Genomic DNA, 17861 nt, shown 5'->3' with positions numbered 1-17861 from the left:
ATAGATATATGTATATATATATTTATATAGATATATATAGCTTACAATTGAGGGGTTGCTTGGAACATGCAAATTTCAGTGATGGTCTTCCTCCCAGGGCTCAGCACGACCCAATGCGTCTCAGGATGACCATTCTCCCAAAGGGTTTCAGGGTCTAGCCCCCAAGGCAGAGGGGATGGCAGAGGGGATGACTGCTTCAATTGTTACTCAGGGTCCTGGTATTCATTCACACCACTCCTCATCACAGAGCCATGAACCCCCAAGGACCATGACATAGATCTGGACCCTGACTCAGGGCTCCTGGTGTCTTAGTGCTAACAGAAGTCTTGATGATGTCATCTTGCCGCCAGACAGTAGAGGTTAGTCTGGGGCCAGACATCTTAATCTCAATACTTGAGGGTTTTGCCCTCAGATCTGGGACTTTTGCTGGTGTCTGCTTCTCTCTGCCTTTCTTCAGTTTATAGACTTCCTTTGGTATTCTGCCTTGGCTCTGGACTGACTAATTTTAGCTCTAGCCCAGCCCCAGGTAGAGGCTTGCAACTTTCTACACCTGTCCAGGCCCTTCCTGTAGCCCACCTAGAATCGCCCAGCTCTCTGCAGGACCATTGCTTAATGACTGCTTCTCTATTGCTTTGAAAGTACTGGGAAGGCACAGGCTAGATCTGTTCTCATTCATTAAATCCTTTGCATGGGACAGGCATGATTTGTATGCTTGGGAACAAAGGAATGAATGAATGAATGAAAACCTGCACAGTTCTTCAATCAGCTCTGCTATTTTCTAGCAGTGAGATTCAGCTAACCCTGTCCTTGACTGTCATTGAACCTGTTTCCTCCACAGTTTAATATGTACAACAGATACCTCCTGTCTCAAGGCCTGAAGAGCCCCATGAAGCTAGAGATGCATTAGGAAAAACACCCTGGATGAGACAAAAAAACTGCTCCTCCTCTTCCTCTCCCTCCTCTTCCTCCTCCTCTTGTTCTTTCTTCTACATTACTGGGATCATTAAAAATTTCAGGATTGCTTGCACGCGCACACACACACCAGATGGCTTCAAAGTACACAAGTATTAGTTCAGTTCTGACCTTTCTCAAGAGACGAAGGGGCCTAGGGAGCATTGGAGAGAAAAAGGGACAGCCTGTCCCGACAGGATCCCTGTGTGTGTGGGGGGGGTGGGTGGGGGGAAGGCCAGGCTTGGGTGAGTTCTGGAAGGTTGGGATTTCCTCTCCAGGCCACTTCAGGGTGGACCCCTGGCTCTCTCCTGCGGGTTAGCTGCAAGTGAGAACAGGTCTGCCTGGAGCAGCAGCTTCTAGGGCTATCTCCATCTGTGCAGCTAACCTAGGGAATCCCTGCCTCCACATCCCAGCTCTACAGAAAACCCCAGGTTCGAGTTCTGCCACTGCTGCAGCTACCTGGTTTTGTATGGTTCGTCCTCTTTCCATCTCCAAGGATTTCTTCTCCTTTCTCAACCAAGCCCTTGGGTTCCGAGAGGGCACCAAACGTGTGAGCCTGAAGTGCGCTGCGTTTTCAGGTTTTGAAAAGAATCTAGTACCCAAAGGGGGGGGGGCATACAGGGTTTCTCTGTGTGTGTGTGTGTGTGTGTGTGTGTGTGTGTGTGTGTGTGTGTGTGTGTGTGTGCGCGCGCATAGGTGTATGTATATGTATATACCTATAATATATATTATATAGAGTGTCATTGTGTCACGTGACTCAGATGATCTCCAACCTCACCAGGACTTTTTTTTTTTTTAGAAATAAGGAAACTGAGTCACGAAGCCATCGGCGATCAGTGCTATCCCCTCTCCCCGCCCCCTCCCCGGGGTGGGGCTGGGGGTGGGGGAAGATTCACGCGTAGCCAGTGGCTGATGGGGGTCACGGCCCCTGGCCTTACAGCCAGGATTCGCGCTTGGGACACGCTCCTCCATCCCCTTCTTCGCGCGCGCCGCCCCCCCCCACCCCCGCGCCGTTGTCACGACAACCAGGAGCCAATGGGGAAGCGGCAGGCTGGAGGAGGTCCCGCCCCGGCCCCACCCCTCTCCGCCTGCTCGGGGCTATAAGCAGGACCTGCGAGGCCGAAGGCTGCAGCCGAGCTGGGGGAGCGCGAGGCGGGACGCGCGCGCGCGCGGAGAACTCGTGGAGCGGAGGTGCTGCCCGGAGCCAACGGATCCCAGAAGCCGCAGCCGCCGACATGTGCGGTGAGTGTAGTAGCGTAGCGCCCGCGCTCGGCCCCTGCTCCTCGGGGAGGTGTGTGTGTGTGGGGGGGGGGTGGCTGTCCCGGGGCCTCCGCCCGAGAGCCTGGCGCCGGGGACCCCTGCTAGGGGCGCGGGGCCTGCCTCCCGCCCGCTCCTGCCCGCGCCCCCCCTCCCCGCACCCCGGGCAGTGGTGTCCTGGAGGGTGACGTGGGGTGGGGGGCTTCCATTGTGAGAAGACCCTCCCTCCTCAACACAGAAACTCCCCCACCCCGTGTCCCCCTCCACTTGGCTGGGGTGCGGAGGGGGAGGTCCCCTCACAAAGACTGCCACGCGCGCGCCACGCGCGAGCCTGGGTGCGGGGTGTCCCACCCGGGGGGGGGCCTCGCGGGACTGGCGGCCTCACCTGCCCGCTCTGGTGACACCCCCCCCCCACACACACAGGGGCACTCAGGGTGGCTCCTGGGGGGCGCCTCCTCCAGCCCCCAGGTGAACCTCATGGCCCCTGTGGAAAGGCGCACACCGTGCTGGACGAGGTGCCAGGGAGGAGAAGGGAATGGTAGGGCAGCTTCAAGCCCTAGGAGAGGGTGCCTAGGTCTGGGGATCTGGGCATAGTAGATCGGGGTGTGAGTGGGGTGGTAATGGTGGGGGGGGGGACACACGTCCAGGATGTGGGCATCTGATGATCATGGTGATGGGGAGCTGTCCCTTTGGGGGCAGGGTGCGGGGGCAGAGCGGAGTGCGGCCGCCACCCTGGGGCTCACATCACAACTCCTTCCTTACCCTCCTGGCTGGGCCCCGGGGAAAGCCGGGAACTTCTGCTGGGACAAAAGGTCACAGTGTTTATTTATTATCCCCCCCCCCAACTCACTCTCCCCCTCCTTGAGTAGGATTCAGTTACCCACCCCAGCCCCCTGTGGCTAGAGAACCTGGTGGACGTTTTAAAGACATGAAAGGTTCTCTGAAGGCTGAGGCCAGCCAGGGTGGGGTGTGCCCAGTGGTAAGCCCTGGGCCAAGTTCTGTACAGGCCTTGTTTCGCCCAGGCCAACAGCTCAGGGGGGTGGGGTTGGGGGGGGAAGGAACATCTGACCCAGGAGTTTGGCAACCGAGATGCAGCCTTAACTCGGGCAGTCCAGGCGTCATTTTAAATCGTTGAACCCTTCAGTCAAAGAAGAAAAAAAATAATAATCTCAGGACTCCAAGAGGCGAGCCAAAGGTAGCAGTTTTGTCCTGTGGCAAAGCCTTTCCGGTTCCAAAGTCCTCAGGGCAGCATGGAGGGCCCTTGGTACTCAGGTTGCCTGAACTTCTTGTGAAGGAGATCTTTGAATTGGAGAGGCGTTTGTGCTCTCCTCTCTCAGATTGCACCCCCCTGCCCTCCCCCTTTCCCCCTCCCCCCTCCCCGCCTGCCAGTCCTCCAACCTTCTTCCTACTTGCATGAGCTTTCTCTCTTTTTCTTCTTGTTGTTGTTTGTTTGTTTTAAGGTACAGGACCTCAAGATGAGGCCAGTACTCTACTGCACTACCACCTGAGCCACACTCCTAGCTCTTCCTTTTTTTTGTTTTTGTGCCAGTCCTGGGGCTTGAACTCAGGACCTGGGTGCTGTCCCTGAGCCTTTTGGTGCTCAAGGCTAATGCTCTACCACATAAGACCACTTCCAGTTTGAGGTAAGAGTCTCATGGGGACATTTCTGTCTGGGCTGGCTTCGAATCACAATCCTGAGATCTCAGCCTCCCAAATACTCCTAGTTCTTTCTACCTTAGTTAATTTTCAGATCTGGCCTTGCCTTCCTGAACACAGATCCCTAGTTACACTTTCCTCATAGCTGCTGTGACAGATACATATCACCACTCACACAGCTTCTGAAGGGCTCAATAACACTTTGCCCAGGCTGGCCTTGAACCATGATCCTTCACCTCCCAAGAAAAGTAGGATTACAGTCATAAGCCACAGGTCCTGGATTTTGGTGCTGCTTTCTTATAGGTCTGCACATGAATTATCCTTTGGAAAAGATTAAGCTTTCAATGGTAAATAACCTATATCCTCACATCTTTGATACTGATGTGTAGATGAGTGTGAAAAAAGAAGTCTTGAGGTCACCAGAGGAGATCCAGGGCTCAGTCTTGGCCTATAGGGTGCGCATTCAGTGCCAGGATTAAAGAGCATGTGCCATAGTAGGAGGTCTCCTTCTGAGTTTGTGTCCCTGGGAGTGATCCTTGCTACTGCTCTCCTTCCTGACCCTCTGCAGGGATCCACACGGAATTCCCGTCGAGGAAAGTTACTTGGTTTTCAACAGAGTGGGCAAAAGTCTCTGTTGGGTGCTAAAGTTTCTTTCACACTCTCTGACACTTACCCAGCATCCTTTGTTCAGAGGTGACTGCCCCGGGTTCAGAGAAGACAGCCGTAACCCACTAGGATTGAACAAGTCTGGTCTAGAGTTGTCTGGATCGTGGTCCTTGTATGTATGGCAAACATTGTTTTCTTTTTGTGATTGTTCTCTTTTGTACTGCATTCATTTCGGCTGATGAAAACAGTCAGTTTTCCAGGAAAATTGTAAAGAGATACTGTTGGTACAAGAGTATAGCAAAAATGATAAAGATGCTCCAACAAACATAACCGCTTTCCTGTACACTGAGGATAACTGAAGCCCAGAGAGGTCTTTAGATACCTGTATCTGAGCAGGAATCGTCCCTGGGCCATGTTTGTCGCTACCATTGGAAGCAAACTCAGGTCTTATATCTCCTGGGCTATTCCCCACGGTGGTCAAGGCCAAAGGCACTTCCTTATCAACTAGCTAATAATTATGATCAGATGATGTCTTTATTGCTTCTTCCATAGAAAGCCAGAGTCCAACAGGAGTTGGTCATCCACAAATTGAACAGATGCCTCTCAAAAAACTGTGCATTTGTGTGCTCACATAACATATGAGACCTGTTGCTATTTGCTGACTTTCCGCCAGTAGGAAGGTTATTCGATTTCCATTTCCTTTTCTCCTTGATCCTTTTTTCCCTTCCTCCTTTCCTTCTGTTCTCTTTCATAAAGCCACTAGTGAAGGGCTGCTTGTACAGAGGGCCTGTGTTTTCCAGGCCTGGGATTTCAGGCATGAGCCACTGGTGCCCAGATTTTCAGTCTTTACCTATCACTTTTTCCCCAGTTCTGAGAAACCTACAAATTTGATAGCTTAGTAGTGGTAAACATCTCTTTGGAATGGAGAGATTATTTTTGTATTTGGCAAAAGTAGTTTTTTTTACAAGAGGTTAACCGGAAGTTAATAGCAATTTGAGAGAAAAATACAAAAGCAGCTAAACAGTTTCAACTGACCATCTGTCTCTTTTATGTTTCAAAAGAAACATTTCTCACTGAAACAAAAAATTTTGGCTTCTTTTATAGCCACATTTTGGCAGCTGAAACCTATTTTTTTTTCTTTACAAGTTTTCTTTCCTTGTAATAACAATGGGAGAATATAGTACTTCTTGCATTATTCTTAGGTAAATTCTAACCTGACACAGGCATCAGGAACTTTCTATTAAAAAGGTATCAGACAGGCACTGGCAGCTCACTTCTGTAATCCTAGCTATCAAGGAACCTGAGTTCTGAGGATTGTAGTTTGAGGCTGGCCTGGGCAGAAAGGTTCATGAGATTCTAATCTCCAACTAACCATCAAAAAACCAGTAGAGCTGTGTGGCTCAAGTGACAGATAGAACACTAGCCAGGAACAAAAGAAGCTTAGAGACAATGCCTAGGCCCCGAGTTCAAGCTCCAGTATCTTCATATACACACGCACAAATAGCAGTGTCTTATACCATGTTTGTTCCAGAGAGAAGAATGGTACTGTTATCGTGTGTATTTATCTAGTAGTTACTTTAAACCAAGGAGTCCTGAGGAGGCCTGAGGCAGAATAAGACTGGTCCTGGAGAGGCCAAGACCTCATCCTGCCTCTGATTCAGGAGCTGGGTGCTGACCGTAGGGCCCTGTGGGCCTGTCTATAAGAACTTGGCTGTGGGACTGCACGTCTGCAAGGCCCCTTCCCCCTCCCCTCTTGTTTCTTTGGCTGGAGGGGGGGGGGGTTGGTGACAGCAGGAATTGTCAATAAAGTGGTCTGCCCTAGCCTTTTGAGAGTAAAGACCAGACAGTGAGAGAGGCCACCATGTCTTCTGTAAACCTCTTACTTGCTTTGGTGACCTTTGCTTATCTGTAGGCAGCCCAAGAGAATAGACTTGCCTTATCTTCTCCAGAGGTGGGGGCGAGGTGGGGGGGCGGGAAGCAGGGAGAGAGAGGGAGAGAGGAATTTTGTGAGCATTCACTGAAGCAAAAATCCAACTTGGCCATATTGTCTTTTTCTTGGGAAAAATCCTAAAGTGGCCAGGCAGGGAGTAATCCAATTTGAATACCTGATCTAGATTAGTCTCATGGACTAAAAGCATCAGTCCCTTCAATTCTGAGGAACACTAGGAACACTAGACAGAGGTAAAGAGGAGCCCTGAGTCCCTCCCTGTCCAGCCCGAATCTCTGTCACCCATCTATATCCCCTACTATTCCTCCATCCTTTGTCATCCCACTTCATGGCTAAGACTGCTCCCCAATTCCCCAACCCTGACCAACCAGTCCACGGGCATCTCTCCCCTGTGAGCCCGGGACCCTTGGCAGCATTGTGTTCATGATGAGGTATGGCTGTACAGTCCTCAAGTCTTTGGCCTTGGAGCCTTAGGTGCATTCTCTAAATCCATGGTGCATAGTCTCTCTGAGGGGTATTAGACAGGATCAGGGTCAGAAAAGGTTGGTGCTTGCTCCATTTGTCTAGAAGGTGTCCTCATGCTGGTGAGGGAGGGAAGTGTGGGGGTGGTGCAGGGGGCCGAGCATCCATGTTTTATAGTGTCTTGGGGTGACCTTAAATGCTGCTGGTCACACCCTGACATCATGCAAGGGGTGACCCTGGAGGACCCCAGGCTCAGTGGTACCCACTTTCCCAGTCCATTTATTCTTCATGCATTTCCAAATGTGCTTATTAATGGCTATGCTTGGCTGGCTCAGGCCCAGCTTGCCTTTAGTGATCCTCATGCATTCATTCATTCAGTGATTCACTGAGCACCTAACATATGCTTGGGCTAGGTGCTGGGGACACATTGATAGAGTAGACAGATGTGGTCCTCAGCCTTGTGAAGGCTGCAGTACAGTGGAGCATCAGATGATGAAAGGACCAGGAAGCAAACTCTGGATAGGAAGTGAATGGCTATAGTTCTTTAAAAGGAGGGGAGGGGTAAAGGTGGAACAGAAAGACGCATATTACATTTCACAGGTGGTCTGGCAACTGAAACATGCAGAATATGTCAAAGCCACCTTTGTAAAGAGCCAGCCCTAGGAGCTGTCTGTCCCCAAGCCAACAAACAGGAAGCTGTTTCACACCTCTCAGCCCCTCCACCTGCAAATCCTGACTAGGTCCTCAGGGGCCGGAGAACTGTTTATGGGATGAACTCCATAGACTCAAGTCACAGCCCAAATCTCACATCTGGCCTAATCAACGTTTACCCAAGTAGCAGTGGAAGTAGAGATAATGGTGCCTTGGTATTTAAATTATTTACACACCATGTGCACCGCAAACCACACACAGAGGGACTCATGGAATAAAAAGCTCCTTGCATACTCCAGCTGGCTACAGGCCAGGCACTGGGCTATGGGCTTTACAGACACCCTAACTTGTGGCAGACACCCTAACTTGTCGCAACCACCCTGGCAAGAAGATGCTTCCTCCATCACTGTTTTCATTCCAGAAGAAATGGAGACACTGGGACTCAGGAACTCGCCCAAGGCCATGCAGAAAGCAAGGGATGGGGACTTGGGACATGGCTGTTTCTGGCTGCAGGCTTCAGCCACCATCTTGTAATCTGTGCTGTCACAAACTGTGTCACACAGATAGTCGGTGGATCTAGTAGGTGGATCCAACTGGGATTGGCCCCCAGATGGTCTTTTCTTGTCCCCTTGTGGTTTTTCTTCCTCCAGGGACACAGGGCTAGGGAGGCACAGGCAGGCTGGGCCAGCCCAGCTGGAGGGGGAAGTGCAGGGGGGGGGCTGTGGGGGGAGAAGGTGGGGCAGGGGGCGGGAAGGCAAAGGTGGGAGTGGTTTCTGAGACCTCACATAGTCAAACCCAAGGGGGGATCCAGTTAGAACAACCCAAAATGGTGCTGGCCCCTGAGAAAGGAGAGCCAGGTAAAAGTTTGGCAAGGAGTTACAGTCACTGTCTATCTCCCGACAAGCTCTCAGCCCTGTCACCAGCATGGCTGTCCACGCATGGAATCAGGGTGAACCAGGGCTATGTGGCATTGACCGTCATCCACGGTTTGTCCTTGTGGAGCCTATGTCTTGGCTAGGACATTCCTCTTTTGATGGGATGGAAGCTTTTCGTACTTAGAACTTTTTTTGTTTGTTTGTTTTTGGGGGGTCGGGTCATGGGGCCTGAACTCTGGGCCTGGGTGCTGTCCCTCAGCTCTTCAGCTCAAGGCTAGCACTCTACCACTTCAGCCACAGTGCCACTTCCGGCTTTTTTCTTTTTGTTTATGTGGTGCTGAGGAATCGAACCCAGGGCCTCAGGCCTGCAAGGCAAGCGCTCTACCACTGAGCCCCCTTCCCAGCCTTACTTAGAACTTTTTGACCCATCTAGGTGACTGATGTAGTCAGAGTCATGGTAAGATATTATGATCTTAAGATATTAAGATCTTACATGGCAAGAAATTATGCTCTCGCTATGGAAAAAAAGACATTTCTGCCCCACGTCCAGTGGCCTCTTTGAAAATGACCACTGTCCCCTGGGTCTTGTAGATCCTTCCTGAAGTACAGTTGTCCCTTGATATCAGCGGGACAATAAATCCAGGATCACGGGCACCAAATCCTACAGAGGTTCACATCTCTTATATAAAATGGTACCTACATATCATCTGTATATTTCAAGTCATCTCTGGATTCCTTTATAAGGCCTAATACCTTGTAAATGCTATGTAAATAGTTGTTTTATTGTGTTGCTTAGGGAATACTGACAAGAAAAACATCTGACCATGTTTAGTACAGACACAGGTTTTTTTTTTTTCCTGAATATTTTTGACCTGCAAATTCAATCAACTTTGGGCTGAAAATATTTGGAGGAAAAAAAAATTCCACAGATTCCAAAAAGCCTAACTTGCACTTGCCACGCACTAAGTACAATACTAAATCCACAAGAATGAAGTGGTGTGTAGACATTGTATTAAGGATTATCAGGAGTGTACAAATGATGAAAAATACACAGGAAGTCAGGTGTTCAGGAGGCTGAGATTTGAGGATTACGGTTGGAAGCCAGCCTGGGCAGGAAAATGCTTGAGACTCTTATAATCTCAAATTAACTAGCAAAAAGCCAGAAATAGAGCAATGGCTCAAGTGGTAGAGCACTAGTCAGGTGCTGGGGTATAGCTCAGTGGTAGAGCCTATTTGCCTAGCATGCAGAAGACAACTCTAGGTTCAATTCCCAGCACTGAAAATCTAAAGGGTTACTGGGGGATGTGGGATTAAATGTGCATAGCGCATCATTTTACATAAGGGACTTGAATGCCTTTGGATTTGGGCATCCTCAGGGCATCCTGAAACCGGTCCCTGCAGATACAGAGGAAAGACCCTATCGCCAGCTCTCTGTGCAGATTGTAGCATCACACTGCATAATTCCCCCATGTTCTGCAAGCTGCTGTTTTTTACTTGCCAGAGTGGAGACTTCAATCGCTTTCCAAGAGCTTCAGCCCGTGCTTGGTGGAGGGCTGCCTGCCTGAGGCCTCTCACTCCATGCACAGGTCCCTGCCAGACCTCCGGCTGACTCCAGTGTGTCTTTGGCAATCACAGATAGTACTGAGCACTTATCCCTTAATGTGCACAAATGCATCTCTGCAAAGATGTCTGTGGAATGCATTTCTAGAAGTGCATTAGTCTGGTTGGCAATATGTACATTTTTAATTTTGAGAGAATGCCAAATTGCCTTTCCAAAGAGGGCTCCCAAATTTAAAACTCTTACTAATTGTTAAACTCTTTGATCACTGATTTCCTGTTTGTTTATTGTTGCTTTTACCATTGATAGGAATGTAAACTAGTACAACTACTCTAGAAAACAGTCTGGAGGTGCCTCAAAAAACTAAATACAGAACTACTCTATGACCCAGACATACTACTCTTAGGCTTTTCCCCAGATCATTATAAGTCAAGATATGGTGAAGACACTTGCACATCCATGTTCATTGCTGCACTATTCACAATAGCCAAATCATGGAAACAGCCCAGATGCTGTACAGCATATGAATGGATCAATAAAAGGTGGTATATATACACAATGGAATCCATTAGAAAGAATAAGATTATGTCGTTTGCAGGGAAATGGATGACCTAGAACAAATGATGGTAAGTTAGGTAAGCCAAGCTCTGAGAGAGAAATGGCGCATGTTATTTCTCATATGTGGAAGCTAGATCTAAAATATAACTGGACATGAGAACCTATACATGAATCTAGGCATTCACACACAGACTAACGGAGGAGGACATCCTTAGGGGAGGGACCCCAAGGTATAACTTCTCTGAACAATTAAAATACTATTTACCAAAATGTTTTAAAAAAGAAGGATTTTCATGGTAGCCTTTTTTATATATATATATACAAGGAAGAGGCTCGAAGAGGGAATCCTGACAAGAGAAATTCCTGAGGAAGCAGCTTTGTTTGATTTTATTATCTTTTTTTAAAAAAAAAAAAACAATAAGAACTGTTGACAATAATTAGCAGCATAAATGCTGTTTTATTTACTCCAGTTCAGTGGAGTACAGCCAAGAAGATGAGCTGCGCGTGGAGAGAGGCGGTTCTTCATTACTGAAAGAAATCACTGAATAGACATTTCATGTTGAAAATTAGATTTATGCCTTCTTGCGTAAAGACCCTGGAAAGGACTTCTTTGGCAGCTGCCCCTGTAGTCAACTTCCAGCCGCTGCCAGGTCCCCCGGCTGGGTGTAGACACAGCTGGTAGTCCTGAGGACAAGGACCCTTTAATGGTCTCAGCCCACCCGGCCGCTGATGGCATCCTGCACCTCCCCTGGGAACCTGTCATGGATGGGTGTGTGTTCAGAACTAGAGTGGGGGTGTGCAGAGAACTGGGGAGCTGGACCCTGGAGGTCCCTCTTGGAAACCACTCAAATCTTCAAAATCTTTTCACACTTGGCCCTGGTTAGCTTTCTCCACCTTTATATCATTTGCAATGCAGATCTGATCCCCCCTTTCATAAGCATCAGTACGGTTTCTGGAACCTTCTCAGGATGCTAGGAATGTTTTGTTTCGTTAAAAAGACTCACAAGAATGTTCTGCATTATCTTCTATCCCTCTTGTCCATGGCAGGTTGTGGGGGGGGGTATGAGAGAAGGGGGGAGGCAGGGAATTGTTTCCAGAGTCCCAATGAAATGCCTGAAATGGTAGATTCCTGTAACCTTAAAGTTATTCTGCAATTCACTGTTGTTGGTTCTTTTCCATCTCAATTAAGCACTTATATGGGTCATGACTGTAAATTTGTATGTGCGCATGCGTGTGGGTGCTGGTATGTGAACACAGTTCCTAGGCACTGTCCCTTAGCTTTTTCCACTCAAAGCAGTGCTCTACAGTTCCACTTCTGGATTTCTGCTGCTTAATTGGAGATAAGAGTCCCTTGGACTTTTCTGTCAGGGCTGCCTTTAAACTGTGATCCTCACATCTCAGTCTCCCAAGTATCTAAGATTACAGGTGTGAGCCACCAATGCCCAGCTTTTTTTATCTAGTTGAGAACTTTCACTTGGTTGGTTGAAGGCAGCACTTTATGACTTCTCCTGCATTTCTGAACCAAGAGCACCACCAGTCTTACACGTGGGACCATTATTAATTAAAATAAAGAGTTACTTGGACACAAGTCCTGTGGTGCTGTGATGTAGTGACAGTACGGGAAGGTAGCATAGACAGCATGGATACATTGAACAAAAATTGGTTCATCGCCCAGGCGGAGGGACAAAGCGTTAGCTTTGTCAGAACACTGTGCAGTTTGCAGCTTACAAATTGCTTAGCTTTAGGAATCTCCATTTTATATTTTCAGACCCAGGGTGGGGAAAGGATAATTGAAACTTCCGAAAACAACGTTTCAGATAAGAGAGGGCTATTTCTGTGAATGACTTCACCTTCCACGTCACTGTCTCCCATAGCTCCATGGCCTTGCAGTGATGAGAACTTAAGCATCACACCCAGGAACACTTCACTGTGTGCAGAACGGGCAATGTGGGGAAAAGTTTCCCCTCAACATAGATGGTGACAATGGTCACACAACTCTGGGAACAGGCTAAAAGCCATTGCATTGTAATCATGAAATGAAATATTGGAGCATATTTATATCTCAAGAAACCTATTAAAATAATTAGTAAGGGGACTTAAAAATACATTGGAAGCCAGGCACCAGTGGCTCATGCCTGTAATCCTAGCTACTCAGGAGGCTGAGATCTGAGGATCACGGTCAAAGCCAACCTGGGCAGGAAAGTCCGTGAGACTCTTGTCTCCAATTAACGACCAGAAAAAACCGAAAGTGGTGCTGTGGCTCAAGTAGTAGAGCACTAGCCTTGAGCTGAAGAGCTGAGGGACAGTGCCCAGGCCCAGGGTTCAAACCCCATGACCGACCAAAAAGAAAAAAAAAAATCAGAGGGACAGAGGTCTTTAAAATCTAGGGGTGTAAAAGTGGGGGCCTCTGGCTCCACCAAGGGTCAGCTGGTCCCTGAGGTGGCAGACACCTCTGAAGGGAAGAGGCCACCTCACCCCGAGGGAAGGACCTGCATGCACACAGCTCTCATAGTCAGCAGCTCCCACCTGACCCGCAGTCAGCCAGGACGACAAAAATAGCTTACCCTCAAAATTACCCTGGGCCATGTTTAAAAAAGAAAAACACCTAGCTGCTCAGAACGCACACTGCATATTCTTAAAATCTAAGCCTGGTATTTTAATGCACATGTTTGCACATATGCAAAAAGATAGGCAGACAGACAAACAGACAGAGAGATTCCCCTGTGCAGTAATAGAAGAATGGGAATTTAATTGCTATTTGATTTTTATGGCTGTGTGTGTGTTTCCATTCCGGAGTTAGGGCCGAGCTTTTGAGATGGGCAGGTTTTCCAGAGTAGGGACAAGGAAGATGGAAGGATGGAGAGTGAGAGAAGAAAATCAAAGCTCCACCATTGCAAATGGGAGGGGAGGAACTGGAAGGCAGAATACACTTGATGGCCACCGTTGCTCCTTATTTGGGAAAATACTAATTTGAGTTGTATATGAAAACAAATGAAAATCAAATCATAATTGGCTTGCCAGGCAAACTTTCCTTGACCCTAATAAACCCCCAGGGACCAAGGGGACATGAGATGGATTGCTTTCTTGGGGTTGTAAAAGTATGTTCACCTGCTCTGCGCTGGTGACTCCTGTCTGTAATCCTAGATATTCAGGAGGCTGAGATTTGAGAATCAAGGTTCAAAACCAGTCCAAGCAGACAAATCCAATGGACTCTTATTTCCATTTAACCACCCAACAAACCAGAAGTGGAGCTCAAGTGGTAGAATGCCAGTGTTGAGCAAAAAAGCCAAGGGACAGACTCAGGCTCTGAGTTCAAGGCCAGAAACAAGCAGGTGTTTTTGCTTTTTGTTTTTGTCTTTTAATTGGTGGTGGGAATTTTTGTAGGGGGCATGTAATTGGAGTTTGAATCCAGGGCTTGCTAATCAGATGCACTCAACACTTGAGCCCTGCGCATGCTCTTTGTTGTTGTTGTTGTTCAGGGTTAGTCTTGAACCTTGAGCCTCCTGCCTACCCCTCCTGTGTAGCTAGAACCATAAGCTTCCACCTTATTCATTGAAATGAGGCCCAGCATACCTTAGTCATTGATCCCCTCAGTCATCCTCTCCCCTCTGAGTAGCAGGGATCACTGGTGTGCATGCACTACTAGACCTGACTCCAAGTGTTTCTTTAATATGATGTGTTTTTTTTTTTTAAAACAGGAATCTTTGCTTACATGAACTACAGAGTTCCCCGGACAAGAAAGGAGATTTTTGAAACCCTCATCAAAGGCTTACAGAGGCTGGAGTACAGAGGTTATGACTCTGCAGGTAAGTGCTACAGGCCAGATTGTATGTGGCGCTGCAGCTGCTTCTCTCTTCCATTTCTTTTGTGGCATTATGGTGAGTTTGTTTGTTTGTTTTTTACAATCTGGGTTGTACTTTGTGTGTGTGTGTGTGTGTGTGTGTGTGTGTGTGTGTGTGTGTGTGTGTGTGTGTGTGTGTTTACGACCTGTTCATTTTTCTAGTACTTCTTAAGGTTTCTTTTCAAAATAATACTTGCTCATTAAATTAAAGAAAAACTAGAGGAAACTATTGTTAAAAAGTATAGAAAAGGGCTGGGAAGGTGGCTCAGTGGTAAAGCGCTTGCTTTGCATGCCTGAGGCCCTGGGTTCAATTCCTCAGCACCACATAAGCAAAAAAGAAAAAAGCCGGAAGTGGCGCTGTGGCTCAAGTGGTAGAGCGCTAGCCTTGAGCTGAAGAGCTGAGGGACAGCGCCCAGGCCCAGAGTTCAGCCCCCACGACTGGACCCAAAAAAAAAAAAAAAAAAAGTATAGAAAAGAGCCAGTGCTGATAGCTCATATCTATAATCCTATCTACTCAGGAGGTTGAGATCTAAGGATCTGAAATCCAAGCCAGCCCAAGTAGAAAAATCCAAGAGACTCTTATCTCCAATTAACCAGCAAGAAGCTGGAAGTAGAACTGCATCAGCTTTGAGCCAGGGGAGAAACTCTAAGGAAAAACATGAGGCTCTGAGTTCAAGCCCCAGTACACTAACACACACACACACACACACACACACACACACACACACACACACACACACACACACACACACACACACACACACACACACTAGTGTTTGTAGTTTCAATTTTATGATGTTCTAGATAGGCAAAACTCGTCAGTCTGTCGAGACAGGGATGGGAACAGGACTTGCCTGTTTGGGAGGTGAGAAGCTGAATGGAAATGGCCTTTCTGGTAATAGAACTTCCTTTCACACCAGTATTTGTACTTAGGAAAACATTGGTTCATGCTGTGGGCTGTATATAGATTTAAAAATATACATGTAGCCAGGCGCTGGCAGCTCACACTCTTAATCCCGGCTACATAGGAGACTGGCATTGAAGATCACGATTCAAAGCCAGCCCAGACAGGAAAGTCTGCAAGACTGTTATCTCCAATTCAGCGTCTGAAAACTGGCAAATGGAGCTGTGGCTCAAAGTGGTAAAATGTTAGCCTTGAGCAAAAGAAACCTCAGGGACAGCACGCAGGCTTTGAGTTCAAGCCCCACAGCTGACCTCAATAAATAAAAATAAATAAATAAATAACACATGTGAGATATAAATGTTTAAAAAAAATATGTAATCTTGCTTAAACTTCAGGTGTAGCCATTGATGGGAACAATCATGAAGTCAAAGAAAGACATATCCAGCTTGTCAAGAAGAAGGGAAAAGTCAAGGCTCTGGATGAAGAACTTTACAGTAGGTCAAACATATTCTTTCTGGAAGGGATTCTTGCTGCTCTGACCATTTGGAAACATTCCAGCAGCATTTAAGGAGAAACATATCAGCTGCATGTTAGGAATAATCTTAGCTACTCAGTAAGGCTGAGATCTGAGGACCTCAAATTTTTTTTATAATAATTTTTTATTGAGATTAGGTGATTACATAAATTTCATATATTTCACAGTATGGTGGAATAGTGATGCTTAAAGTCACAAACACATTTTAACCTTCACAAGGCAAACTGTCATTATCATGGTCTATAAAGTTTGTGAATTCTATGAGCTTTGACAATACAACTATTTCTTCCACGTCAGGTGATGTTTACATTTCTTTCCTTTTGCTTAATGGAAGCTATTCCCTCTTTCCCTCTCATTCCCTCCCTCCCATTGCTGACTTTGATTTGCTTCATTTTAATCTGTGTCCAGTGCAGCTGATGAGCCCCTCTGTTGTATGTTTTCCCATTTCCCTCTGATTCTGTGTCCTCCCCCAGATGTGTGCATATATACCAGATATGTGGTCAAGAAAATGGGGTCATTTAGCAATGATAGAACAAAATGAGTGCAAGTCCTTTGTTTCTCGAGTCCTGTTTACTTTGTCAGATCTCTTTGCATTTTGGCTTTAGCATCCACATATTAGGGAGACCAAGTGCCCTTTGTCTCTTTGCTCTTGGTTTACCTCGCTCAAAATGATTTGCTCTAGTTCCATCCATTTCCCTGAAAATGCCATTATTTTGTGAGGACCACAATTTGAGCCAGCCACTGGCAGGAAAGTCTTGAGAGCCTCCATCTCCCAATGAGCCAGCAAAAAGCCAGGCTAGAGGCATGGTTCAAGTAGTAGAGCACCAGCCGTGAAGAAGAAAGCTGAGCAAGTGCAAGGCCCAGAGTTAAACCCTTATACTGTCCCCCCCCCCCCGTGCACCCAGCCGCCCCCATACATACATATACAAAATTAAAATCAAGACAGAGAAGCCCAAGTTGTAAAACGGCATCTTACAGAGGATGGAGATGGTTTATTTTAAGCGTTGGCACATGGTGAATTTTTTGCAATTTTTTAAATAGTTGTGTGCTTATTTTACATTTTTTTCTGGGAGTTGATACTGATTTTCTGCTTATCACGGTCCTGTATCATTTCAAAAACTATTTATTTTTGCTCAGAACTGAGTGCGGTTACTGATAAGTGCTACGGGTGGACTGCTCCCCGCGTGGTTGATGGTGATGCTGAGGGTAGAGATGATGTGTCTTGATGTAAAGAAACTCCCTCTCTTCTCTGGACTGTGTCAATAAGTGTTTCCAAAGTGCAGTGGACTGATGTTTCTTTCTTCCATTTAGAACAAGACAACATGGACTTAAAGGTGGAATTTGAGACACATTTTGGCATCGCTCACACGCGCTGGGCCACCCACGGGGTCCCCAGTGCGGTCAACAGCCACCCACAGCGCTCAGACAAAGGAAACGGTATGTGGGGGTCAGGGGTTGGTGGGGGGCTCTTCATCCCTGACCCTGCTGGCTCTGCCTCACCTTGAACTACTTTCAAGGATGATCTAACCACAAGGGCGGTGGTGGTGTTTTCTTTTGTCGGTCATGGGGCTTGAACTCAGGGCCTGAGTGCTGTCCCTGAGCATTCTACCACATGGAGCCACAGCTCCACTTCCAGTTTTCTGGTGTTTAATTGGAAATACGAGTCTCACAGACTTTCCTGCTCAGGCTGGTTTTGAACCTTGATCCTCAGATCTCACCCTCCTGAGTAGTTAGGATTACAGGCGTGAGCCACCAGTGCCCAGTGCATTTTGTGCCAGCCTCAAGCTGATTTTTTTTCCTCCTACTGCCCTCTTTTCCTAGGATAATTGAAATTCCCTTTCCTAAAGCCTTCCAAAGTAGCCTTGGGCCTCGATCCAGAGGCCCACTCTGTCTGGCCCCTGTGAGCTGCTTACTGCCCAGGTATACCACAGAAAAACAACCGTGACTTTCCCACGAGGAATGTTGGCTTTTTGTAACTCGGCCTGAAAGTGGAGCAGAGAAGTGCATTAGTCTGCTTTGTATCACTGTAACAAAATACCCAAAGCCTGGGCACTTTGTA

General features: G+C 47.4%; 1 protein-coding gene across 1 annotated transcript in view; it reads left to right on the top strand.

The window, feature by feature from the left end:
- Positions 1–2078: 2078 nt before the first annotated feature.
- Gfpt2 (glutamine-fructose-6-phosphate transaminase 2) overlaps positions 2079–17861 on the top strand; it is a 43423-nt gene continuing 27640 nt past the window's right edge. Inside the window, exons 1-4 of the mRNA XM_069993851.1 lie at positions 2079–2193; positions 14221–14328; positions 15663–15761; positions 17114–17239. Of these exons, the coding sequence (XP_069849952.1) occupies positions 2187–2193; positions 14221–14328; positions 15663–15761; positions 17114–17239 (340 nt within the window). The 5' untranslated portion in view covers positions 2079–2186. The remainder of the gene's footprint in view (positions 2194–14220; positions 14329–15662; positions 15762–17113; positions 17240–17861) is intronic.

Source organism: Dipodomys merriami, unplaced genomic scaffold, assembly GCF_024711535.1.
Source record: "Dipodomys merriami isolate MVZ:Mamm:240054 unplaced genomic scaffold, mDipMer1.0.p SCAF_44, whole genome shotgun sequence".
Classification (NCBI taxonomy): domain Eukaryota; kingdom Metazoa; phylum Chordata; class Mammalia; order Rodentia; family Heteromyidae; genus Dipodomys; species Dipodomys merriami.
The sequence above is the reverse complement of the archived record's forward strand: the minus strand, read 5'-3'. Positions and strand labels throughout refer to the sequence as shown.